General features: G+C 44.6%; 1 protein-coding gene across 1 annotated transcript in view; it reads left to right on the top strand.

Annotated features, from left to right (window-relative positions):
• Positions 1–685: 685 nt before the first annotated feature.
• Positions 686–18,901, top strand: part of LOC147106614 (plakophilin-3-like) — a 65,082-nt gene continuing 46,866 nt past the window's right edge. The window contains exons 1-3 of the mRNA XM_086007624.1: positions 686–1,048; positions 13,202–13,290; positions 16,823–17,616. Coding sequence (XP_085863750.1) covers positions 841–1,048; positions 13,202–13,290; positions 16,823–17,616 — 1,091 coding nt within the window. The 5' untranslated portion in view covers positions 686–840. The remainder of the gene's footprint in view (positions 1,049–13,201; positions 13,291–16,822; positions 17,617–18,901) is intronic.

The raw sequence follows: 18,901 nt of genomic DNA, 5'->3' as shown, positions 1-18,901 counted from the left end.
ATGTGTGTCATTATGTCACTGTATTGACAGGGCACTAGCCGCATTTTCTGTTGTTATTTTAGATTTCCAGCATCCGCAGTATTTTGCAATTGTACAAAAGAAAAGTTGAACATAAAAAAACTTATCACACGCGCACATTAAAGATGCGAATTATAATATGCTAACCCCTTGTGTGGGCAGTGCCATTCTGACCCCGACTGCGCTTATGATCATTATTAAGATGACACGCTTCACCTCCCTTCCTGACAAAAAAAGAGGCTTGCCAGAAGCACCATTATAAAGAATGTTCAAATTTAAAAAGTCACGAAGAAAGTTCTTTTCAAAGGTGTATAAAATGAAGCACCGTTGCTGTAGAAACGTACCTTGGGGGGGTTGATTTTAGTCTCTAAAACATGCTGCCCTCGAAAGGGAAACGAGCAGCGGGGGGCGGGGGCGGGGGCGGATTTGCCCAAAGTTTGACCGAACTCCACCCTTGTAATTTATCAATCGGAGCGCACCAAGTCTTGAATTCGTTGGCGAGTCGAGCTGGCGCAACGGTGAAGTGGCCCGGTGCCCAGGTGCTCGGCCAGGAGGAGGAGGTAGGAGCCTGACTCACCTGAGGAAGGGGGAGCGGGAGCGGGGCGCGGCGCGGCGGGGCGGAGCGCCACCCTGCACTGATGTCACCCTCTCGACTCGACTCGCACAACTTGCAGCTTGAAAGGCAGGAGGAGGAGGAGGGGTCGCCAGCAGCGAGGTTGTCGTTCGGATCTTGAGGTGGGCGCCGTCAGTGCTCTGAGCACATGGACTGATCGGACACACACGCACATATATATATATACAAAAAACTCGGGAGCCGTGAAGATGAATGTGACGCAAGAGAGTTATTTTCTCAAGTCCGCCTTGCCAAACGACACCCCGATTTCCACCCTGGCCATGCCCTCGGACATCCAGCTGGACCAGAGGAGCGAGTACCAACAGCGGACTCAGCAGAAAAGCATGAGGGTTCAGGAGCAGGTCCTGACCATGCTCAAGAGCGGGGGCGGCCGAGCCAGCGGCTCCGTCAGTGGCGGTAAGTAGGACACATCCTTACAAAAGCCTGACTTCAAACTCCACTTTAACCCTCTGGGCCGGGCCCCTGCCGCCCAATTTATCTGTTGGCTTGTGGATTTTTTTTCTTCTAACTTGTGTGTGGAAATCCCGGAATTTTTCAAGGATCGAGAGTCACCCCGCGTAGCATTTTAAGTATTTCATTTCAAGCTGCTTCTTCCGAGTTTGAAATCAGTCATGGTGCAAAGGATTGTTACAAGTTCTTCCAATTTGATGCACTAATGGAGTTCCTCAAGGTACATTGCGATTATAAAAATGTCCTGCTTATGTGCTGAGTTAGAAATGTACCGAGCAAGACCTTCCTTTGACTGCTTGACCTTTGAGGTGAAGCGGGCTAAATCTGCTTCTTGTTTTAATAAAATCTAGAACAGAAAACTTGCCAGGACAGTCTTCAAACCGTGGAAAATATGTACAGAGTGGCTGTAGGGCAACATTAGGCGTGGTCCTCCTGTGTAAAGTTCAAGATTGCAGTATTATGCTTGTAGACAGATCTGATCTTGGCAACCTTAATTGTAATTGAATTTTCTAGCTACTGTGATGTATAGTTTGGAGCTCATAAGGTAATTAAATCCCATTTTCTTGCTCAGTTTTTTTTACATCATCCGAACTATGTTTTGTGCTTTCTACATAACAATCACTCTATCGTGGCCATTATTTTGTAAATGAGGCACTGAAGAATATAAATGAACTGAATACAAGGCACAAAAGGCCTGTCCACTTTTGCATAGATCAATCACACCTATCTACCTCTTGCTCAAACCTTTCTCTCCAGAAATGTGTTTAATTGCCTCTTAAAGCCATTTATATTTGCCATTTCAATAGCCCCTAATTTGCCAGGGTCAGCTTTGTCCCAATCAACTTCATAATGGTGAAAATTACAGGTCACCTTGAAGTCATCTCTTCTCCGGAGAGAGCTACTCTTCTCCGGAGAGAGCTACTCTTCTCCGGAGAGAGCTACTCTTCTCCGGAGAGAGCTACTCCTCTCCGGAGAGAGCTACTCTTCTCCGGAGAGAGCTACTCTTCTCCGGAGAGAGCTACTCCTCTCCGGAGAGAGCTACTCCTCTCCGGAGAGAGCTACTCTTCTCCGGAGAGAGCTACTCTTCTCCGGAGAGAGCTACTCTTCTCCGGAGAGAGCTACTCCTCTCCGGAGAGAGCTACTCCTCTCCGGAGAGAGCTACTCCTCTCCGGAGAGAGCTACTCTTCTCCGGAGAGAGCTACTCCTCTCCGGAGAGAGCTACTCCCTTAACCTTTTCTCATAATTTAAAACCCAAGTTCAGTTACAAACTGCAAAATACAGATCAGTCATCCTTCAACGTGTGAGATAGTATACGCACATATAAATATACAAAAATGAAGCGCAGGAAAAGAACATCTAGCCCATCAAGCCTGCTCCATACTTTCATGGTGCAACTTATGCATGGCATGGATCCACATCTGACACCAGTAATTAAAATAATTACAGATATGGTGATAGTCAAACCGGGGAGAGTGAGAGGGGTCATGCTTGTGCTGCTGCTGAGTGCGACACCGAGAGCAGTGAGGTTATGCTAGAAGAGTATAAAACACTAGTTAGGCCACAACTAGAGGACTGCGGACCCTCTGGTCACCACATTACAGGAAAGATGTGATTGCACTAGAGAGGGTACAGAGGAGATTTACGAGGATGTTGCCAGGACTAGAGGATTTTAGCTATGAGGAAAGATTGGATAGGCTGGATTGTTTTTGTTGGAACAGAGGAGGCTGAGGGGAGATTTAATTGCGATGTATAATATGAGGGGCCTAGATAGAGTGGATAGGAAGGACCTATTTCCCTTAGCAGAGAGGTCAATAACCAGGGAGCATAGATTTAAAGTAATTGGTAGAAGGATTAGAGGGGAGTTGAGAAGAATTCTTTTCACCCAGAGGGTGGTGGGGTCTGGAACTCACTGCCTGAAAGGGTGGTAGAGGCAGAAACTCTCATCACATTTAAAAAGTACTAGGATATGCACTTGAAGTGCCGTAACCTGCAAGGTACGGAGCAGGAGCTCGAAAGTGGGATTAGACTGGATAGCTCTTTTTCGACCCGCACAGACACGATGGGCCGAATGGCCTCTCTCTCTGTGGCATAAATTTCTCTGAATCTATGGCAGCATCTCTTAATTTTCAATACAGAACAGTTTTCATTCCTCTATTTTTTTGTGAAAAGACTAGCAAGCCAATCTCGTGGATATGTCAGTTCCCGCACATCTCCATTTTTTATATTGGAGATACTGAGGAGAATATAGTAAGAAACAAATCCCTTAAGCATCTGAATCATATCAAAAATCTGGCACCACTGTGATTATACATTATAGACAAGACTAAAGTGTGTGGAGATAAGACCTGTTTCACATACAGGGTCTATTGTATTAATGGCCCAGATATTCCGATCGCAGGCCTCCCGCGGGCGAAGGACTGCAATCTGGAAAAATCTGCGCCCTTACCTGAGGGCTCCCGGGTGGCGCACAATTCTGATGCTGGGCTCCTCCAAACTGCCGGTGCACAGGGCCCATGTATCCCAGAGGTGCAGGTAGTTCACAGCGTCCCTGGGATGCCAATCAAAGAAGGGAAGATCTGTCAAATATATGAATGGAGATCACCCCCAAAACACAGTAAAACTTTAAATACATTTTAAAAAACATCACATTTTTAAAATGACTTGAAAGTACAATAAATTTTCTATTTTAAACAAAACTTTACATTTTTGAAAAAAATAATTAAAGTTTTTTATGGGACTAAAAATAAACTTACCTTTTTTTAAAGTTTTTTTTAAATGATAAATCAGTGGAAACATTAAAAAAAAAAACTTTTTTCAACTCTTATCCTGGTAAAAGCAGGCCTTTTACCAGGCACAAGAATTGTAAGGGTTTTCTGCGGGCGGAGGGTCTCCAAAAAGTGGAACTATCCACCCGCAGAGGCCCTTCTCCCGGGCAGCCGGAGGATCTGTCCAGAGCTTTCTTGACAGTTCAGAAATGCTGATTTCCAGCGCATGCGCAGTGCATGCCTGAAACCGGCATTTCCGATGTCCCTACGGGTGGGTACACAGCGCATACCCACCTGTACGGATCGGAATATCCGGCCTAATATCATTATGAAAATCCTATCAGTGATTACTGTACTAAATGAGATAGATATTCTATAGCTGGCAAATGCTTTTTGAAAAAAAATGTCTAGCTCTACTCTTTCCAGTGAGTAAGAGACCAGTATTCATGGAATGGTTTAGTCACTTGCCCAAATTACTGAATCTAGAACACGGCTGAAAAAACTCTCCTCTTTCAGCCTCTGCAAATTTGGTGTCTAAAATATCCATCAAATCAAACTTAGTATCATCAGTGTGGAAGTAGTTGATGCTAAATTATAGGCTCTCACATTACCCCGCCATTCACCTTAGCTTCCATTATTAGAAAAAATATCTCATTACATTTCATTAGCAGTGAAGCTCCTGCAAATTCTGAGAGGTTAATACTTTGAGACACATTCCAAGCTTTATAGCTTCAGTTAGCTCCCTAACCCATAATGCCTGCTGGACTTTGAGGTACCTCATTCAGATTTTCATCGTCTATAGAGTTCCCAGCAAGGTTTCACTGCATATATTCTTATAGATCTTTAATTAGCATTCCAGGATCTGTCACCACCTCCTACAACCTTCACTGTGCTACTGTCCTTTTATTACAAGGTTATATCTACATTGTTCCCATAAAAACATGCAAAGAAGGAAATAGTACAACAGTTCTTTACTAAAAGAATTTGAACTGCAATTTTGAAGCAAAAGATAAATTCTTTTCCAGCAATGCAAGCATGTTTGTCTTGGTCTAGTGTTTTGACTCGTCACGAGTGACCGATTAACTTTTGAAGCAAAGTCCATGGTCACAGGTGTTATTTTTTCAGAGTTTTCAGGATGTTCTGAAGTTATTAAAATACATTTTGCAATTTTGAAATTGCACTGTTATTCAGTTTTCTCTAGTTAATCCCCGTGGAATGAGTGAGTTACAATTCCTTGTATGATGAAATTTGTATGGATTTATGTATTGAAAATGCCATCAGCTTTCAAAGTACTGTACACCAATAGTAGAATCTCAGCTTGGCATGTAATGTCAAGATGGAATGCCATTCTTTCAGACTCAAAGGCCCCATCCACATGGGGATTTTTGATTTGTTAGCAACATGCCAGTTTGTAGCTGACAATTTGAAAGTCATTATTCCAATGTGTAGTCAAAGTTTTGATGACAAAGCATTTACTTATTTTGAGATAACGTGGAACAGGCTAGATTTTCTTACCAATCTAGGCAGCAGAACCAGCTCTGCAATGTCAATTCCAAGAGCTCTTGTCTCTATAAAGCTCAAATTTGTCCAGAATATCAATAATGTTCTCTTATCTGGGCAAGCTCCTAGTATCTCACTTGTATCCCTGGACAGAAGATAGAAGAGAAATCTTGTCGCCTAATATTTGACCCATCTATCCAATTTAGTATCCATCCTGTCTCTTTGAAATTTTCTCTCTATATTTTATTGACATCAGTGTTTCTCCTTTGTTCTGCACGGTGGCATAGTGGTTAGCACTGTTGCCTCACAGCGCCAGGGACCCGGGTTCGAATCTGGCCTCGGGTGACTGTCTGTGTGGAGTTTGCACATTCTCCCCGTGTTTGTGTGGGTTTTCTCCGGGTGCTCCGGTTTCCTCCCACAGTCCAAAGATGTGCAGGTTAGGTTGATTGGCCATGATAAAAATTGACCCTTAGTGTTAGGGGGGATTAAATACGTGGGGTTACGGGGATAGGGCTTGGGTGGGATGGCTGTCGGTGTAGGGACCGGGTGCTAGGGTTTGGATGATCAGCCATGATCTCGTTGAATGGCGGAGCAGGGCCGAATGGCCTACTCCTGCTCCTATCTTCTATGTTTTACCTCCTTAAGATGCAGTACACTACACTACATTCTTTTTCTCCTCCCTGAATCCTTACAGATTCAATACTCTCCACTTCCTATACTAAATGGGACATCAAATCTGTATAATTTCTTACTTCCCACAGTCTTCCCTTCCTCTAACCATCTACTTGCTTTGAAAAGCCAACCATAGCATCATCTAATCATTACTTCTTGATTTATCTTGTGTTGCTTTTCGGGATTTCATGGGATGACCTTGCTGTAATATATGTTAAGAATTCTAATGTTGAGCTAAATTTAGGGGGGTAAATTCACTGGACAACAAGCCTTACATGAGTAGATTAGATGAACCATCAACCTATAGACAATCAATAATAATTTCACACTCATTGCTCCTTCCTATGACAATTCTATTCATTTGAACTCAACAGGGGTCATTGCCAAGTGTAATTAAGAAACTAAAATAACCCTTTGTCATACAAAATCCATTGGTTAGTATATTGATCACTTTTTCAGGGTATGTAAATCTCTTGGGTTCCCGCTCCCCAGTACAACCACCATCACCATTATTTTATTCCTCTTGTGGTTTTGCTTTAGGCCCCAGCATCATCTTATTTGATGGCCTTATGGTGCTGGGATTCATACTTAGCCCTTTTCAAGACTTGCTGTTTAGGCAAAGAACCTACTCATTTTATTTGTTCAAATTTCAGAGTGATCTTTTCCCAGCAAAATATAATGATATTATAGGCAAAGATGTCCCGTGATATAGCCTAGAAGGCAGGTGAATTATTGATAAAATTACCTCACCAGCATCATGTGATTGGGTGGTGTACACACTAATGCTGTTGCATTCTTGAATTTGTAAATGATTATAAACATTCAACAGCATTTGGAATGAACCACTAAAGATTTAGGTTGACTAAAAATATTTAACTAGAAATAAAAATATTTAAGACTGATACTGTACCGTGAGCACCCAGCTAATACTTATTTCTTTCAATTAGAATAGATTTAGTTTCCTTAGACTCTGTCCACATATCAGTGGAATGATCCCTGTTGTCCTTTGAATCATTTACATAATTGCTATATCTTTTTGGTTGTAATTATGGTAACTTTGGACACCCATACTCTCATGAATACTTCACATCAATTCCTTGGACTTAATTCCTATGGATCCCCGTCCATGTTGTGCTGTGTTAATTAGTTTGTCATAGAATGCTACGGAATTCTTCAAATGGTTAATATTCATTGTCTGTAACCTTGTTTTGCTGGGTGATGGGCCTTCAATAACCACAAAACTAGAAGTTATAGACTTAAACAAGTTGGCTTTTAATCACTAAGATCAGTGCTAACATCTCAACACGCCGACTGGTTCACAGGAATGAGTCATACAGATCCTGGGATCTTTATGTAAGAGAAGTCAGGGGCGGAGCCAAGAGCCAAGACCTGGAACCTCCCAGGTTAGTCGGGAAAGAGGAAGTGAAACTATACACTGTGGGGGAGGGTAATATACATGAGTGCAAAACGAATACAGGATCAAGACAAACAGATTTCATTACACTGGGTTTTTTTGTTTTTTAAAAAACTTTAGTTTTTGGAAAGGGGTGGCGAGGAGGAGTAGCTGAGTAAACAGCACATGTTTTTGAAATCCCATGGCCTAGGGCTTGAAGGCAGCGCCAGTATAGCACTGAGTCATACAGACCAAAAGATCCCTGGTTTGGAGTCCTGATCTGTGCTGGATTAGCTCATCTCAGTTGGAAGCTGAGGAGAAAATCAGCTCGGGTTTCTGCTTCTGATCACTGTCCTGTGACTCCTGCTGCAAAGTATGTTGGTGTGGGTGAGGATGCTATCAGACTGTGCCATGATGGCCTTTGTTGTAGATTGGCCAGCTGATGCTCAAGCATAGAATTTCTGCTGGGTTTTCCCGATCTCCCACTGTAGCTTCACGGATGATCTGTGGCAACCCCCAAGGAAGTGGCTGTTTAGGCTCTTTCTGCCGAAGTTACAGCGGGAGATTGGGACAATCGTGTTGTGTATGTACCTTTAAGGGAATAACTGGTCTTAGACTGCAGTACCGGCAGTGACCACCCCTGTATAAAAGGCCCTAGCAGGCTTCTGTAGTTTCAGTTTCAAGCTGCCTCTTGTTCAGTAAAGTACCTGTTAAACTGTTCTCCCGAAGTCCGTGTATTATTGAGGCGTGGACTTTACAGTGGCGACGAGTAAGTTCGAACTCACCTGCAGTGTGGCATCATCTCACGGGGATCTCGCCTGAAAGGAAGGTCCTGGAAGGTCGTAGTCTGAGCAACGGGCGTCGACCGAGGGCAACCGCCCGAAGAATCCATCGGTGTTTGGAGAATTGCGGGAGAGACTGTGGTTCCAGCGAATCGTGCTGGTAGCAGGTAGCGCGCTGACCCTTCCGGACTGCGGCGGGCTCAAGCTCGATCGAGCGGCTCTACAAATCGGGCCACGCAGCGTCGCCGGGAAAAGAAAACAAGAGAGAGAGGGTGGAGCGCACAGGGCGCGGTCGGTGCTCGAGAACAGGACAGCGGAGAGAAACTAAACGGGGGGGAAGGAAAGCGAGATGCGCCGAAGCTGTGGGTCGCCGCCATTACCCCGTAGAATGCTAGGAGCAGCGTGGCAGTAAGGGGAAGAAGTAAAAGCGCGGGAGGCGCCATTTTATCCCGTTGGGGAAGAAGCAAAAGCGCGGGAGGCGCCATTTTATTCCATTGGGGAAGAAGCAAAAGCGCGGGAGGCGCCATTTTAAATCGCCCAAGATGCCGAAAAGTGGCAGTATCACTGCTTTCGACAACGAGGTAGAAGACTGGACCACGTATGTGGAAAGAATTGAAGTGTACTGCAAGGCAAATGAGGTGGCTGATGGAAAGAGGGCTTCGGTATTATTAAATCTGATGGGTGCAAGTACGTACGGCCTATTGCGGAATTTAATTACCCCAGCTAAACCAATGGAGAAAAGTTTTGAGGAGATTGTTCATATCTTACAGGAACATCTAAGCCCTACACCACTGCTGATAGCAGAAAGATTCAAGTTCCATAAAAGAAACCAGCACAAAGATGAGAGCAATGCTGACTATCTTACGGAACTACGCAAGTTATCGAAGCACTGCCAGTTCGGAGCAGGACTGGCAGACACCTTACGGGATAAGTTTGTCTGCGGGATCCAGAGTGAAGGAACCCAGAAACGACTACTTTCAAAAAAAGACCTGATGCTAGAACAGGCTTTCAGCATGGCAGTATCCTACAAGGCAGCAGCAGCACGGGGAGCTGCAGAAATACAACAGAAACCACAAGAATACAGCGCTAACGAAATGGCGTATGGAGCCGAAAAGTGCTATCGCTGCGGCAGAACAACCCATGAGCAGAAGGACTGCTGGTTTAAAGACAAAATATGCAGGCAATGCGGGAAAATGGGACATATAGCAAGAGTCTGCAGGTCGGGAAAGAAGACCAACATGACAAGAACTACTAAGGAACAGTACAGGAAAGTAAATAAACTGACAGATAGTAGTTCAGAAGATCAGGAGAATGATAAGGACTCCGGGAGCAGGCGACTAAGTTGTTTACAGTTACACAACGTGATCGCAAAAGAAGATCACCAAACCATTTGGGTCACCCTCATGATAGCAGGGTCCCCAGTGAAGATGGAATTGGACACAGGATCAGCCCTAACTGTCATGAATCGACGAGACTATGAGCGGCTATTCTCACACATACCCTTAAAGGACACGTCCATTGTATTGAAGACATACACGGGGCAAAAGGTCTACCCCAGAGGAAAAATAAGGGTGCCAGTTGAATATAACGGAAAGGAAACACAGAAACTATACATGTATATACTACGAGATGGAGGACCACCATTATTGGGACGTGAATGGATCCGAAGACTACAATTGGATTGGCATTCCATTCTGGCACTAACTGTGACTGACAAAAAAGATGATGACGTCGCACCTGGACGTCTGTCACAAATTCTATCTGACGCGGAAGAGGTGTTCCAACAAGGACTTGGGACTCTAAAAGGAGTAAAGGCAACCATAAAGATTGAGGATAACGCAACCCCAAAATTTTTCAAGGCCAGACCGGTGCCATACGCGATACGCCCAGCTGTGGAAGCTGAACTGGAGAGTCTGGAGCGTTCGGGGGTGCTGTCTAAGGTGGACTGGAGCGAGTGGGCCACACCCATCGTTCCTGTAATGAAGAAAGCATTGAGCAGCATGCCTGGGGAGCCAAGGAAGGTTCGCATCTGTGGGGACTTTAAGGTGACTGTGAACCCAGTCCTGCACACAGTACAGTATCCGCTTCCGCGGATAGAAGATATTTTCGCCTCACTATCTGGAGGGAAACGTTTTACAAAGATTGACCTGGCTCAAGCGTATCTACAAATGGAGGTGGAAGAAGCATCTAGGAAATACCTCACGATAAACACTCACAAAGGCCTTTACCAGTACAATCGACTGGTATTTGGGGTAGCATCGGCCCCAGCTATGTGGCAGAGGGCAATGGAACAAGTCCTGCAAGGGATCCCGGGGACCCAGTGTTATTTTGGACGACATCCTGATTACGGGCGAAAATGACAATGAACACCTTGCCAACCTGGAACAGGTGCTCACGAGATTGCAGGAATATGGGCTACGAGCCAACCGTCCCAAATGCGAGTTCTTCAGGAGACAAATCTCGTATTGTGGCCACATGATTGATGAGGAAGGGTTGCATAAGTTGCCGGACAAGATTGAGGCTGTAGTCAAGGCTCCAGCACCAGAAAATGTGTCGCAACTGAGGTCGTTCCTCGGGTTGGTGAACTACTACCATAAGTTCTTGCCGAATTTAGCTACAATTCTGCACCCACTAAACGCCCTCCTTCAAACTGGTGTAACATGGAAATGGAGTGATGAGTGTAAGCGTGCCTTTCAGGAATGTAAATGCCAAATCACTTCAAAAGAAGTATTGGCCCACTACAACCCAACACTACCGATTCGGTTGGCATGTGATGCGTCACCTTACGGCATTGGAGCGGTGCTGTCACACAAACTCCGTGACGGTTCAGAGAGGCCAATAGCCTTTGCATCGCGCTCGCTAACCTCAGCCGAGCGTAACTATGCCCAGATTGACAGGGAGGCCCTCAGCCTGGTGTGGGGGGTGAAGAAGTTCAATCACTATCTACACGGGCAGAAATTCACCCTACTGACTGATCATCAACCCCTGGTCTCAATTTTTAACCCAAAGAAGGGCGTTCCGGTGATGACGGCGCAACGGCTGCAAAGATGGTCACTTTTTCTAGGGGCACATCAGTATGACATAGAGTACAAAGGTATGAAACAACATGGAAATGCTGATGGGCTGTCGCGCCTACCGTTGCCTACGGCGGAAGAAGCACCTGCAGTGGACCCGGTGGAGAAATTCCATGCGACCATAGTCAAATTTTTCCTGTTACAAACGCAAGTATTGAGAAGGAAACCCGAAATGACCCGACACTCTCTCGGGTCTATGATTTGACGGTGAAGGGATGGCCAGCATATGGCGACTCACTGTTGCCAGCATTCTTGCCAAGGAGGGAACAGCTGTCAGTGTGCCGGGGAACCTTGATGTGTGGATCCCGAGTGGTAATTCCACCCAAGTTGAGAGATAGAGTACTCAATGAGCTTCACGAGGGTCATCTGGGAGGGGTAAAAATGAAGAGCCTAGCCAGGGCGTTTGTGTGGTGGCCGGGAATCGATAAAGAAATCGAGGATATGACCAAGAGATGCACAGGATGCCAGAAGGTCCAAAACGCTCCACCACAGGCCCCGCTACATCCATGGGAGTGACCCTCATCTCCATGGCAACGGGTACACATTGATTTCGCTGGTCCATTTATGGACTCAATCTTTCTAATCGCTGTGGACGCCCATTTGAAATGGCCAGAGGTCATTAAAATGTCCTCCACCACCACGGAGAAAACTATTGCAGTCCTAAGGACCATCTTCGCCAGGAATGGGTTGCCAGAACAGATCTGTTCCGACAATGGCCCACAGTTTGTGTCTGAGGATTTCCGGAGGTTCCTGAAGAATAATGGGGTGAAACATTACACATCTGCCCCATATCATCCAGCCACAAATGGATTGGCTGAGAGGTTTGTTCAGACCTTTAAAAAGGCCATAAAGGCAATGTATAATGACGACATACCACTGCAACACAAGGTGGATAACTTCCTGTTTGCTTACCGGAATGCGACACATGCAGCAACCAACCAAACTCCAGCCGTACTGTTTTTCAACCGGAGACTAAGATGTCGCTTAGATTTGCTCAAACCAAACATAAGACGAGATGTTGAGGATAAGCAGTTCCAGCACATAAATGAGAAGCCAACCAGGAGCTTCAAGATAGGGCAACCAGTCCTGGCCCGCGACTACCGAACAGAAAAATGACAGCCAGGCACGATATGCACACAGCAGGGACCACTAATGTACACAGTGGACGTTGGAGAGAGCATCGTGAGACGCCATGCTGACCAGATTCTAGAGTCACAGGGACAAGCCAAACCTGTACCACAAGCATGTGCACCTGATAATGAGCCCGAAGTACAGATAGCGTCTACCTCAGAAACAGGGGTATTTGAAGCTGACGAACCAACCAATGACAATGAGCCAGAATTGACTCCACCGCCAGAACAGGATACTCGAGAAAGGCGCTATCCAGTCTGGATCAGGAAGCCTCCTCAAAGACTGAACTTATAAATGACTATTTCAGTTGATGTATATATTACTGAGAAAATTGTAATTGTAATTAGTTATTATTTAGTTGTTAAATGAATGTTATGTACTGTTTATCTAAAAGGGTTGTGTATGTACCTTTAAGGGAATAACTGGTCTTAGACTGCAGTACCGGCAGTGACCACCCCTGTATAAAAGGCCCTAGCAGGCTTCTGTAGTTTCAGTTTCAAGCTGCCTCTTGTTCAGTAAAGTACCTGTTAAACTGTTCTCCCGAAGTCCGTGTATTATTGAGGCGCGGACTTTACAAATCGCGTACAAGTTACTGGCGTCAATGTCTAGGCTCCTTCCTGAAGAACAATCACTTCACCAAGGTATCAGAGGGCCTCCCTGGGTAATTGTGACAATAACCCAGCAAGGGTAAGCACGCTCAAAGAGAGGAGGTGAGAAAATGGGAGGGGAGACATTTACTTAATCTGATTAAAATTAATTTTTGCCTTTTTATATTACAACAGATTCTCGAGGAATGATGAGATATCAGACGTCAACCATGCCAGGCTTCAGCTCCAAGTCTCAAACTTTTGTAACAGACAGAAAGTACTCTGTGAGTATATGACCTTTTGTGTTGTAGCAACTTGAGATGTTTTTCCTTCCGTGCAGTGCCATGGTGCTGTGAGCAGACTGGCAGCTCAATCCCAACTAGGACCGCAACTGGTTGGTCTCAGCACTCCTTAGCTAGGGAGGGAAAAAAGCAACAGCCAGAGTTCCCACTCCTTTAGTTAGTGCAGAGTTTGAATTTGGTGCAGCAGAAAGCAACATGGTGGCTGTAAAAACCAGGGAATTGGAGTAAACGGTTCCAAACACTGCCCATCAAACAGTATATAGATTTGTTTGGTTGGTGCTGCTTATTTTACCTGTATTGAAGACAAGAAACTGCTGTCCCTTTAGGAATCACAGCATGTATATATAATATAAAGTCTGCATACAACACTTTAACACATGATAATTTGAAATTTTTTTGTGGTTAAAAAAGAATTGAATTATTCAATAATTTGAATTGAGCAACTTTGAACTAAGGCCCTTAGAGGATGGGACTGGGGAATCAATAATGGGAAACAGGGAAATGGCAGAGACTTTGAACAAATATTTTGTATCGGTCTTCACGGTAGAAGACACTAAAAGCATCCCAATAATAATTGATAATCAAGGGGCTATAGGGAAGGAGGAACTTAAAGCAATGACTATCACTAGAGAAAAAGTACTAGGCAAACTAATGGGACTGAAGGCTGACAAGTCCCCTGGACCTGATGGCCTGCATCCTAGGGTCTTAAAAGAAGTGGCTGCAGAGATAGTGGATACGTTGGTTGTAATCTACCAAAATTCACTGGATTCTGGAGAGGTCCCAATGGATTGGAAAACTGCATATGTAATGCCCCTATTCAAGAAAGGAGGGAGGCAAAAAGTAGGAAACTATAGGCCAGTTAGCCTAACATCTGTCATTGGGAAAATGCTGGAATCCATTATTAAGGAAGTAATAGCAGGACATTTAGAAAATCATAATACAATCAAGCAGAATCAACATGGTTTTATGAAAGGGAAATCGTGTTTAACAAATTTACTAGAGTTCTTTGAGGATGTAATGAGCAGGGTGGATAAAGGGGAACCAGTAGATGTAGTGTATTTGGATTTTCAGAAGGCATTTGATAAGGTGCCACATTAAAGGTTACTGCACAAGATAAGAGCTCACAGGGTTGGGGGTAATATATTAGCATGGATAGAGGATTGGCTAACTAACAGAAAACAAAGAGTCGGGATAAATGGGTCATTTTCCAGTTGGCAAACTGTAACTAGTGGGGTGCCACAGGGATCAGTGCTGGGGCCTCAACTATTTACAATCTATATTAATGACTTGGATGAAGGGGCCGTGTGTAGTGTAGCCAAATTTGCTGATGATACAAAGATAGGTGGGAAAGCAAGTTGTAAGGAGGACACTGCAAAGGGATATAGATAGGTTAAGTGAGTGGGTTAAAAAATTGGCAGAATGGAGTATAATATGGGAAAATGTGAGGTTACCCACTTTGGTAGGAAAAATAAAAAAGCAAATTATTATTTAAATGGAGAGAGACTACGTAATGCTGCGGTACAGAGGGATCTGGGGGTCCTCATACATGAAACACATGAAGTTAGCATGCAGGTACAGCAAGTAATTAGGAAGGCAAATGGAATATTGGCCTTTATTGCAAGGGGGATGGAGTGTAAAAGTAGGGAAGTCTTCCTACAACTGTACAGGGCGCTGGTGAGACCACATCTGGAGTACTGCGTGCAGTTTTGGTCTCCTTATTTAAGGAGGAATATACTTGCATTGGGGACAGTTCAGAGAAGGTTCACGAGGCTAATTCCTGAGATGAAGGGGTTGGTTGTCTTATGAAGAAAGGTTGAGCAGGTTGGGCCTATACTCATTGGAGTTTAGAAGAATGAGAAGTGATCTTATTGAAACATATATGATTCTGAGGGGGTTTGACACAGTAGATGCAGGGAGGATGTTTCCCCTCGTGGGGGAATCTAGAACTAGGGGGCAAGTTTCAGGATAATGGGTCGCCCATTTAAAACGGAGATGAGGAGGAATTTCTTCTCAGTTGGTCGTGAATCTTTGAAATTCTCTACCCCAGAGAGCTGTGGAGGTGGAGTCATTGAATAAATTCAAGGTAGAGATAGACAGATATTTGAGCTACAGGGGAGTCAAGGGTTATGGGGAGCAGGCGGGAAAGTGACGTTGAGGCCAAGATCAGATCCTATTAAATGGTGGGGCAGGCTCGAGGGGCCGAATGGCCTACTCCTGCTCCTATTTCCTATGTTCTTATGGGTTACTACAATTGGCCTCCGCACTCATTGGTGAGGGAGGGGAAAAGGCAAAAGCCAAATTTCCTACTCCTTGGGTGGTTCGGTTGCAATTGGAGCACTTAACCGGATTCCCTGATCAGATTGGAGCTTTCTGGACTGAGATAGATATATTTTTGTTAGGTAAGGGTATCAAAGGATAGGGAGCAAAGGCGGGAAAATGGAGTTGAGGTGTAGATCAAACATGATCTAATTGAATGGCAGAATGGGATCAAGGGACTGAATGGCCTAGTCCTGTTCCTATGTTAGTTAATCAGTTGTTCACAACGAGGAGCTGTGCTCGCAGAGCACTCTGATTGGGAAATCATGGGCCTGAAGTACCTAATTTTTTTTAATTACGTGGCTTGCCAACCAAGCCTCCCTGGAAACACTGCTCCTTGACAGGACCGTCAGTTCTGGGAATCAGCCCTATGGTATGCGGTTTTGTCCACCCAACATAGGAAGGATATAAAAGCAATGGGAAAGGTGTAGCATAGATTCACTGAGCTTTTAACCAGGGATGAGGGGCTATAATCCTAAAGAGAAACTTGAGAAGTAACAACCTTTTCCTCAAAATCTGAGAAGGTTAAGGGGTAACCTGATAAATGTCTTCAAAAATAGTGATAGATTGATCCCAGTGGTTGGTGGCAAATGTAACAAGAGGGTACAAATTTAAAATAGATAATCACACACAAAAAATGGACAGGTGGTTAGAAAAGTAAAACATTTCTTTACATAGAGCATGGTTCAAATGTTAAATCCTCTGCCATAAACCGTTGTTGAAGCAGACTCCATAATTCTTTTGAAAGGGAATTAAATCATTCCTTGAAAAAGAAATATTAAAGGATATAGAGGGCTAGCAGGAGAGTGGGATTACACTATGTGGCTTGTGAAGAATTTGATGGACCACAGCGCCTGTTTCTGTGCTGTAACGTATGATTCCTGATTGTTATCCGATGATCCTGGCTGGTAAATACCATACGGGTGGACATTGGGTGAGAGCAGGACTGGACTCCACTGTGAAGTCCATCATAGTTAAATAGCCTGCCAACACTCACTGTCTGTGCTCACCCATGAAGAATGACTTCCTGGGCAAGGTACCGGAGAGTTGCCAACAACTGTAAAACCAAAGCCCAGCTTGAGCCAATAGTTTTCAGGAGAGTGAAGAGGGGAAGTGAATTTATCATCAGACAGTAATTTCTCTGGTTTTGTTATGATTTGCTTAATAAAAGGTTGCACCGTTATTTTGTTTTCCTCAGACTGTCAAGCCACCTGGGTACCAACAGAGGGACAGTCGAAACTGGTCGTCCCGTTCGGCTGTGGGGGATTATGCCTTTAAAGGGACAGCTGCAGCAAGTCAGTATGGCAGACAAGGGGAGCAGGTTGTCACTCGCTACAGACCCACTTCTGTTTATCAGACCGCTCCTAGAGAAATGTCTTCTCACCAGTTCGCAGATTATAGATATGCCACCCGAGCACCGATGGAGCAGCAGGATATTGATAACTTGTCCCTACGCTCACTGCAGTTGCCTGGAAAACAGGCTCAGATTATGAGGAACCAAACTTGGTCTGGAGCACAAATGAATGGACAGGTCATGCACCACAGACTAGATGATGGAGAGATGAGCATGATCTCGGATCAGGTCGATAATGGCTATTTGTCTTCAGCTGGGGGTAACGGCTATATCAACAGTGCAAGCTACATGGCGACTCATTCTCCGAGCCAGCGAGGGAGTAGCGTGAGTTTGGGCGGCCCCATGAAAAGTGGCTCAATGGACATGGGTAGCTACGTAGCGGAGGCGACGTCCATACGCCGACAAATCAGACCCCCAGCCCAGCGCACACTTCAGAGGGTCCAGCAAAGCAACAAAGCAGCTCGAGGAAGAGCAGCTTCGAGTTCCTACTCGGTGCAAATGTCACGCACTCCATCCCTGCACAGCTTGAGTGGAGTAGACGTTGGCGTCCGAGAACTGGGAGAAATGCAAGCGCAACAGTTACAATCGACGAGGTTTGACGGGCACAAGGCTGAAATGACGCCCTTTCCGATGTCACAGTAAGGATCTTGTGCACGGTGATGTACTAGCGAGGTGGTCGATTTACTGGTGACAGTGAAAGAGAATGTGGCATTTTAATCTTTCCTTCCTATTGGCTCATATTTCTGAAATAAAAACAAATTGCTGGAAATGCTCAGCAGGTCAGGCAGCATCTGCGGAGAGAGAAACAGAGTTAACGTTTCAGGTCGATGACCTTTCATCGGAACATATTTCTGGTTGACTCAGTGGATGTATCATTTGAAAATTGGGGGGTGGGGGCGGGGAAATCTATTATTTAGAATTGTTCTGAATTTTCTAAGAAAGTATTTTTCATTTATTATGGTATGCTTGAATGGCTATTTGGGAAATGTAGTTCTTTAAAGTGACACCAGACTTCAAAAAAACTGCCAAAGCTTTCATGTTTAACATTTAATGCAGGCCCCATTGAAATGTACCATTAGGCTGTAAAACTGTCATCGCCCTGCTACTTATATTTATCACTGGTTGTTCTAGTTCTCCTTACCTGCAACAAAGAGTGTTTCCCATTTTAATAGGCCTGGATATTAACACCCAGTACAAATAGTTTTAAAAAAACATTTGAGGTCGGAAGAGCTTTTTTAAAAAAAAAAAAAAAAAAAAAATCCTTTATAGTTTCGCTTTTTGCAAAGCTGGTCAATAACTTGAGCAGGAAACAATGGATAAAGTAACCTAACAGTTTTCTAAATTATTTACAAAGTCTGCCTGGAGACCTGAGATAAATGGCAGAGTTCTATGCAGCCAAGATATCTAAGTTGCTGTGAAGGGCCTGACTGAGTTAGAAGAATGAGAGGGGATCTCATTGAAACTTATAAAATTCTAACAGGACTAGACAGACTAGATGCAGGAAGGATGTTCCCGATGGTGGGGGAGTCCAGAACCAAAGGTCACAGTCTTCCAGGTGAAACAGCGATTTACTTGTACTTCTTGCAATCTAGTATACTGTATTCGCTGCTCACGATGCGGTCTCCTCTACATTGGGGAGACTAAACGCAGATTGGGTGACCGCTTTGCGGAACACCTCCGTTCAGTCCGTAAGGATGACCCTGAGCTTCCGGTCGCCTGTCATTTTAATTCACCGCCCCATTCCCACTCAGACCTCACCGTACTCGGGCTCTTGCATTGTTCCACAGAAGCTCAGCGTAAGCTCGAGGAACAGCACCTCATCTTCCGATTAGGCACTTTACAGCCTTCCAGACTCAATATCGAGTTCAACAATTTCAGATCATAACCTCGGCCCCCATTACATTTTTACTTATATTTTTTATC

The sequence above is a fragment of the Somniosus microcephalus genome, chromosome 15 (genome assembly GCF_052327205.1).
Source record: "Somniosus microcephalus isolate GS21.2 chromosome 15, FLI_Smic_1.0, whole genome shotgun sequence".
NCBI classification, from domain to species: Eukaryota; Metazoa; Chordata; class Chondrichthyes; order Squaliformes; family Somniosidae; genus Somniosus; species Somniosus microcephalus.
Note: the sequence above shows the minus strand (reverse complement) of the source record. Positions and strands in the feature narration are given on the sequence as shown.